Here is an 8997-nt window from a genome sequence, read left to right as displayed (position 1 = left end):
GTCATTTTTGCGTGGTTTTTTTACGATTTTTCATGGTTTTTGGGCTGTTTTTTGCCTCGATTTCTAGGTTGAATTTTGAGGCTATTGGTTGGAGGCAAAAATGCTCGATTTTGACTTTGAACGACATGGTGCAAAGTTGAAGAGCTCGATGTCAGCTTTTCGATGAGCCCTGGAGTGCCTTCATCGGGTATATGGTTTAGGAGATAGAGGTCTCCAAACAGGGGTGTTTTCTACAGTCTTTTTTTTTCCCCTCGTGAAACTGTTGCATATATATATATAGGCAGTGATGTGTGTAAACACACTTAGGACCGTCGGGGCACTTTTTCCCTCTTTAGGAGGTTTTTTCCCCCGGCTTGTATATACGCCCATCACTCTAGGGCTAACTTATCTTTTGTACATTGATACAATCCAATACACTTTGTGTTGTGTGCATTCTTGCTTCTTCTTCTCCAAGCTTTGTGTGCTTTCCTGCAACCCTAATTCCAACAATTGGTATCAGAGCAGGCATCGGCTCCTAGGGCTACGCCGCCAGCACCCTCCGACTCACGTTCTCCGATTGAGGTGAGTTTTCACGAGCGCTTGCAGGTCCATATACTCTGCAAATATGCCTGTAGGGCTTCGCGTTCTCAGAATTTGCATCTGAGGTCGTTTCGGGCTCCGTTTTTGCATTTCAAGTTCTGCACAGGTGTTTTCGTCATTTTCTGCAGAAATTTCGACAGTGCAGTTTTCTACAAAACAGGCATACGTGTTCTATTGTGGACCGTGCTACATAGCACAAGTTGTCTTCTGTTCAGTCTTTGCTTCATTACAGGTAGCTTTTGCATCAGTTTCAGTCAGTGGCCATGGCTGATAACAGCAATGATGTATTTCGCATGTTGTCTACTGAAGACAAACTGGATGGAGACAGCAACTATCCACTTTGGGCATACATGATGCAGCATGTTTTGGTTGCAAAAGGAGTGTGGAACATTGTTCAGGGTACGGATGTACGTCCAGGTTCTGTGGATGTAGGATCTGTTGAGGATGTTGCAGGTTCTAGCAGCTCTACTGTTGCTGCTGTTTTACCCACTGCTGAACAAGCTCGTTGGGATGGTAAAGATGCGCAGGCTCATGCCTTGATTGCACTTTCTGTCAAACGTAACATCACCCCGCATATTCGTTCAGCTAAAACAGCAAAACAGGCTTGGGATATTCTAGCTGGTTTGTATGCAGGTCGTAACGAGGCAAAAATCGCTTACCTGCGTAAAGAGCTAGAATTGAAGATTATGCAAGAAGATGATGACATGAATGTTTTTCTTGCTGAGATTAAAGATCTCAAAGAACAGTTGATTTCTGCAGGAGAGATTATTCCTGATCATTCTCTTGTGCAGACTGTTCTTGATGCTTTACCTGAGACATATCAGACTTTTGCTTCCACGTGGAGACTTCTTAATGAGGACAGACCTGATGCTGTCAAGTATGATACTTTAGTCAACAAGCTCTTGCAAGAAGCGCAGTCCAGGCAAAACAGGGCCAGGTAACGTGCAGTTGATCAAGCATTTATTGCTGCCCAACAGCAGAGAAGAAGTGGTAAGGCAGCCCCTTCCACTGTTTCTTCTCCTATTAGTAGGTCTGCAACTTCTTCTCCTTCCACAGGTAGCAACAATAAGTCTGAGAAGGCTCTTGATAAAGGTAAGAAAAAGACCAGGTGCAACTATTATAAGGCAAATGATCATGTCATTAAGAATTGCCCTAAGCTAAAGGCTAAAGAGGCAAAGAAGAAAGAGTCAAATGCAGCCACAATAGCGGATGCTTCTACAAATGCAGATTCTGCAAATGTTGTGCAGGATACAGAATGGGCGTTTAGCGTGTATTGCCAGTATGACCCATTTGTACATGATGCATGTTTGGCAGTTTCTGTTGACTCTCATGTATGGTATTTTGACAGTGGTGCTACAAAGCACATTACCTCGCATCGTGATATGTTCACTTCTCTTGAGGCTGTCCCTAATGGGAATACTGTCACATGTGCCAATAATGCTTCTTACCCAGTGAAGGGCGTTGGTAAAATTATTCTTACTGCTGCAAATGGTAGCGCTTTCACACTTTCAGATGCTTTGTATGTGCCAGGGATAAAGAAGAATCTATTGTCTGTCTCTGCACTTGCTAGACTTGGATTTGTAGTCAAATTTGTGGATGACAGATGTACTGTTCATGATTTGACTTCTGGTGATACGATTATTGCATCTGGCACCTTGTTTCGTGGGCTGTATAGGCTCAATTCTTATGACAAGTGTGTGGAAGATTCAGCAAATGCAGTTTCTGATGAAAAGGCAGTTTCAGATGCAAAACTATGGCATGCTCGTTTTGGTCATCTGAACTTTGCTAGTTTGTTGCGTTTGTTGCAGAAATTTGATATGGTTGCTTCATTGCCCCCTCTTGAGGCACCATTGAAACATGTTTGTGAATGATGTATTTTGGGCAAAATGCAGCGTTCTGCGTTTCCAAAGGATGGTTCTGTGTGGGCCACTCGCAAATTGCAGCTTGTACATAGTGATGTATGTGGGCCTATGCAAACTCCGTCATTTGGTAAACACTTGTACTTCGTGACTTTCATTGATGATTACTCAAGGCATGCATGGGTATATCCACTGAAGGCAAAGTCCGAAGTGTTTTTGTGCTTCAAACAGTTTTTTCTTATGGTTGAAAATGTATCCAATTGTACTGTGGGCACCCTCCGTACTGATCGAGGGGGGGAGTACATGTCTAAAGAGTTTGATGCATTTCTAGCTAGTCGTGAGATAAAACACCAATGTACAGTGCCGTATACCCCTCAGCAAAATGGTGTTGCTGAGAGGAAGAACAGGTCACTTATGGAGATGGCACGATGTATGGTCAAGAGCCAAGCTTTGCCACATGCGTTTTGGCTTGAGGCTGTCATGTGTGCTGCATATGTACTCAACAGGTGTCCCACTAAGGCCTTGCAGTCTATTACTCCATACGAAGCTTGGCATGGCAGGAAGCCTTCTATTGGTCACTTGCGTGTCTTTGGTTGCTTGGCCTATACTTTAGTGCCTGTGCAACAACACAGAAAATTGGATGATAAGGCTGTCAAATGCATTTTTATTGGTTACAGTGCTGAGAGCAAGGGTTACAGATTGTATCATCCGCAGTCAAAGCGTATCTTGATTAGTCAAGATGTTGTTTTTGTGGAAGATGCTGTGCAGCCTTTGTTATCATGTACCAAAGAGACAGGTGTGAGCTCACGGGATGTATTTGATACATTGTTGCCTCTGTTTACAGGTGGGAATTCAAATGTAAGTCCTAATGAGGCAAATATTCAGCCTATGCAGATTTCCAACGACATCATAGATCAGCCTATTTCTGATGCAGATTTACAGGATGTAATTTCTGAGGATAGGGCTGAAAATGAGCAGGCTAGAGGTATGCCTAAATGGCTTGTACAAACCTTGCGTGATAGTAAAATTGATGCACCTATGTCTAGTCGTACTCGTTCAGGTTTTCAGCATGCCTCTTATGCATCAGATTGTTATGCTTTGGCTGTGTCAAGTATGTGTGAAGAGGAAGAACCTCTTTCATTTGATGAGGCACAAAAATCAGAAAATTGGTTGGCTGCAATGCAAAGTGAATATGATGCTATAATGAAGAATGGTACATGGTCTTTGTGTGATTTGCCTATTGGTAAAAAGGCCATTGGATGTAAGTGGGTTTTTAAGTTGAAACGAAAGCCAAATGGCAGTGTTGATCGCTATAAGGCTAGACTTGTTGCAAAGGGTTATGCTCAAGAAAAGGGCATTGATTTTGATGAGACCTTTGCTCCCACTTGTCGTATGACTACCATTCGTAGCATTTGTGCATTGGCAGCTCATAATGGTTGGAATGTACATCAGTTGGACATAAAGACTGCATTCTTGAATGGAGATTTGCATGAGGAGGTGTATGTATCGCAGCCTCGTGGTTTTGTTCAAAGAGGGCAGGAAAACAAAGTGTGTAGGTTGAAAAAGGCTTTATATGGTTTAAAGCAAGCTCCACGAGCTTGGTATGAAAAGATACATGCATATTTGACTGCACATAGTTTTCAGAATAGTCCAACAGAAAGCACTTTGTATGTTAAACGTGTGGATGATGTACATCTAATCATTGCTCTCTATGTCGATGACATGCTGCTCACAGGACCAAATGAGAGTCATATTGCTGATTTTAAGGCTGACTTGAATGACTCTTTTGAGATGTCAAATTTGGGGCATTTGCATCATTATTTGGGGATACAATTTAAGCAGTGTGATGGAGGTATTGCTTTGTGTCAAACAAAGTATATTGAGACATTGTTGCGGAGATTTGGCCTTGGCCTTGAAGACTGCAAGCCTATTGCTACTCCAATGGAGACAGGTTTGAAGTTGAGTCTTCATGATGCTGGAGATCACTTTGATGTCACACTCTATCAGACAGCTGTTGGTTGCCTCATTTATGTATGCATTACGAGGCCAGACATTCAGTTTGCAGTCTCACAGGTGAGCAGGTTTATGCATAGCCCAGGGTCTCAGCATTGGAAGGCAGTTAAACGCATCTTTCGCTACTTGAGTGGCACCATACATCTTGGGTTGTTTTATCCCAAGGGGGGATCGTTGCCGCCAGATTTACATGCTTTTTCGGACTCAGATTGGGCTGGTTGCTATGACACAAGAGTTTCCACAAGTGGTTTTTGTTTCATGCTCGGTAGCTCATGCATATCTTGGTTGAGCAAGAAGCAACCTACTATGGCCACTTCTAGTTGTGAAGCTGAGTACAGAAAAAAAAGACTCTGGAAAACACCGCTGTTTGGGGCCCATATCTCCTAAACTGTATACCCGATAAAGGCACTCTAGAGCTCATAGGGAGAAGCTGACATTGAGCTCTTCGACTGTGGACCAGGTTGTCCAAAATCATAATCGACCATGTTGGGCTCCGACTAGCAGCCTCAAAATTTGACCTCAAAATCGAGGCAAAAAGCAACCTAAAAACCACGAAAAATCATAAAAATACAACGTGAAAATGACGACGAGCCATATTCGGGCTACTTTTCGAGGGTCTAAATGACAAAATCACGAACGACTCAGGGAAACACAGCTGTAGTACTCCACAAATACTACAACTACCTCATACAGAGTTTTTCAAAATTCCTTTTAGAACACCCTCAAAAACGTGCTACGAAACAGGGGAAAAATCCTTAATTAGTGTAAAAGAGGGAAAGATTAGTGAAAGGATTAATCTTGTATTAATCCTTAATCACTTTTTTACAAAACTCATTAAGGCTAATAAGCATTCAATGAGAAGATGCTCATGAATTGTCAATTTGTCTATTTTGGGGATCATTTATGAAAGGTGTAAGGTTTGTCATTAAAAGGTTGACTTTTTTGGAAAAATGTCCATATCTCTTTTATTTTAAATTCAAAAACTATTCCCCTCCAAAAATAAAAAATTCATATTTCCCAGTAGACAAATAACAATAATAATAATAATTTGAAATTTAATTTCCATGTGAAGTTCGGTTAATGTGTGAAAATCGATTCACGGCATGAAACACTAGTTTCACGTGGGGAAAAAAAAGACTCTGGAAGAAACACCCCTATTTGGATGCCCGTATATGTTGTAAACCGTATATGCGATGAAGGCGCTCTAGGGCTCATCGAAAAGCTGACGTCGCGCTCTTCAAATTTGGACTAGGTCGTCCAAAGTCATAATCGACCATGTTAGCCTCTGACTAGCAACCTCAAAATTCGACCTGCAAATCTAGGCAAAAAACATGCTAAAAACCACGAAAACTCATAAGAATACATCGCAAAAATGAAAACGAGCCATATTTGTGCAACTTTTTTAGGGTCGTAATGATAAAATCACGGATGACTCAGGGAAACAAAGTTGTAGTACACCAAAAATACTACAACTCCCTCATATAGAGATTTTCAAAACTCCTTTTGGAACACCCTCAAAAACGTGCTGCGAAATAGGAAAAAAATCCTTAATTAGTGTAAAAGTGAAAGATTAGTGAAATTATTAATCCTTAATCACTTTTTTTATAACTCATTAAGGCTAATGAGCATTCAATGAGAAGATGCTCATGAGTTGTCAATTTGTCCATTTTGGGGGTCATTTATGAAGGGTGTAAGGGGTGTCATTAATAAAAGGTTGACTTTTTTTATTCTACTTATCTTTTTTGGGAAAATGTCCATATCCCTTTTATTTCAAATTTAAAAAATATTTTTCTCCCAAAAAGGAAAAATTTATACTTTCCACTAGATAAAAAAAATAAAAAAATAAAAAAAATTTTAAAATTTAATCTCCGCGTCGTAAAGTCTAGTTCACGCGTGAAAACCGTTTCATGGTGTGAAACACCAGAGTTCCACGTGGGGCAAAAAAGGACGACTTTGGAAAACAATCCTGTTTGGAGGCCCATATCTCCTAAATCATATACAAGATGAAGGCGCTCAAGGGCTCATCCGAAAGCTCCCACATTGAGCTCTTCGACTTTAGACTAGGTCGTCCGAAGCCAAAATTGACCATTTTTGCCTCCGACCAGCAGCCTCAAAATTCAACCTGAAAATCGAGACAAAAACCAACCCAAAAACCATAAAAATCACAAAAAACAGTGCAAAAACGATGACGAGCCATACTTGGGCTACGTTTTTTGGTCTAAATGACAAAAACACGGATGACTAAGGAAAACAAACTTGTAGTACTCCAATAATACTACAACTTCCTCATACATAGTTTGTCAAAACTCCTTTTGGAACACCCTCAAAAAAGTGTTGCGAAACAGGGAAAAATCTTTAATTAGTGTAAAAGGAAAAGATTAATGAAAGGATTAATCTTGGATTAATCCTTAATCACTTTTTACATAACTCATTAAGGCTAATGAGCATTCAATGATGAGAACATGTTAATGAGTTGTCAATTTGTCCATTTTGGGGGTCATTTATGAAGGATGTAAGGGGTATCATTAAAAGGTTGACTTTTTTGATTCCACGTACCTTTTTTGGAAAAATGTCCATATCTCTTTTATTTTAAATTCAAAAAATATTTTCCCCAAAAAAGGAAAATTCGTATTTTCCACTAGACACAAAAAAAAACAAAATTTAATGTCCGCGTGAAGTTCCGTTAATGCGTGAAAACCATTTCATAGCGTGAAACACCAGAGTTTCACGTGGGGGGGAAAAAACGACTCTAGAAAATAACCCTGTTTGGAGGCCCATATCTCCTAAATCGTATGCCCGATGAACGCACTCTAGAGCTCATCGAAAAGCTGCCATTGAGCTCCTCGGCTTTGGACTAGGTCGTTCGAGGTCAAAATCGACCATTTTGGCCTCCGAGTAGCAACCTCAAAATTTGACCCAAAAATCGAGGCAAAAAATAGCCCAAAAATCACGAAAAATCATAAAAAACAGCAGGATAACGACAACGAGCCATATTCAGGCTACTTTTTGAGGGTCTAAATGTAACATGCCCATCTTAATTAATAAGAAAATGTCCATGTAATAGATGAATTTATGAGTTTTTATGGTGTAAAAATCAATGATTTTATTAAATGAGCCATTTCTACTTAGAATCTTCAAATTCTAAGTTCAAATTTGGAATCTACGCGCGATTTTGCCCAAATATAGGAGTTTACAATATCCAAAACAGACACCAGATCAAGCTTATACGCGGTTATTTTTAGTTAAAAAAGACGACCTTTAAACCTTAATAAATGCACGACTGGGCATCCGATTGATGAACGGTCTGCACACCAATGACCAGGAGAACATCTTGGACATTTTTGCCCAAAAAAAAATTCACCTCCCGAGGCAGTCCGGCACGCAAATTGAGGCCAACATCCCAAATTTGGGGACCTCGCCCCAAAAAGGATCGTACACATTGACCAAGGTGCCCGTACAATGGCCACACAAGGACCAAAGGTCGACCGCTCACTGTGTGGTCCACACGCACCGCTACGTGGACATCCATGCTGCCTCTGATCAAATAGGGGACATGCATACCTTTCCCTGTTTATCGCCACCGTACCTTTTCCCAGGTCCATGCAGACCACTGATCCGCATCCTTTGACGGTATACCATACTTTGCGCAGCGCCCACACCCGTACCCCATACCTATATAAACCCCTGGGGTGCTCCATGGCTAGCACGCATCACACATTCATGTGTAGCCTATACTCTGCAGGCGCAGGCCGTGCCGCCGTCTGTACCTGCAAAGTGTACTTCGTGCAATACCTACAGCCGTCCCTTGTTGCCCCCCTCTCAGCACCCCCTAATGTGCCAATTTTGAGATAAGCCAACTTTCAGCCAGTCCATTGTGGAGAGGGTGTCCTTAACTCTTCTCCCTCCACCCCCCATGTGAAGAGACTTACAGCAGCACCCCTCACCCCTCAGCAAAACGTTTTTGCCCTTTCCTTAAGGATATCTCACCAATTTCCCTCCCCCCCTGCCATTTGCGTGGACTTAAGCAAGAGGTTTTCTACCTTAGAGAGGATTCGCGTGCTATGTAGTTTTTTGCTCATAAAGTGAGCAAACAATCTTGGAATTGAGATCTGACTGAAGCATTATGATCGCAATGCCAAGCTCTACAAGGCAGTGTTCACGATGGCTCCATACCAAAAATGCCAAAATATCACTTCAGGAGAAGCACGCCGCAACATTGAAATTGGCAAAGATGCTCCTAATGCGGCTTCAACCCTCCTGTTTGGAAGTTCCACAAAGGAACGGTGGCCATGTTAGCTTGGTTATCTTTTAAAAAGAGTTTTTCTTTAATATTAATGTCAATAAATGAAGAAAGAAGATGTGTATCTTTTCCTTTTAAAAAAATGTATGACGCTACTATTTGAAGTGATGCTATATTCAATTATTGAAATTGTTATCTTTAAAAGAAAGAGTATAGGTTTTTCCTGGCTTCGATGCTAACTCCGTGTTCTGTACTTGTGTAGCCGGGCCGCGTCGTTAGCAAAGCTCGGGATTGGCCTAAGGTATC

General features: G+C 41.3%; 1 protein-coding gene across 1 annotated transcript; it reads left to right on the top strand.

Annotated features, from left to right (window-relative positions):
• The first annotated feature begins 518 nt into the window (after positions 1 to 518).
• LOC147616676 (uncharacterized) lies at positions 519 to 8747 on the top strand. The gene is made up of 3 exons (XM_086777181.1): positions 519 to 811; positions 889 to 1373; positions 8571 to 8747. The coding sequence occupies exons 2-3, from the start codon at positions 930 to 932 to the stop codon at positions 8745 to 8747; spliced, it is 621 nt and encodes a 206-aa protein (XP_086633307.1). The 5' UTR covers positions 519 to 811; positions 889 to 929.
• The last annotated feature ends 250 nt before the right edge of the window (positions 8748 to 8997 follow it).

This window comes from Cibotium barometz, chromosome 38 (assembly GCF_041138505.1).
Source record: "Cibotium barometz isolate CiBa-2024 chromosome 38, ASM4113850v1, whole genome shotgun sequence".
Lineage (NCBI taxonomy): Eukaryota > Viridiplantae > Streptophyta > Polypodiopsida > Cyatheales > Cibotiaceae > Cibotium > Cibotium barometz.
Note: the sequence above shows the minus strand (reverse complement) of the source record. Positions and strands in the feature narration are given on the sequence as shown.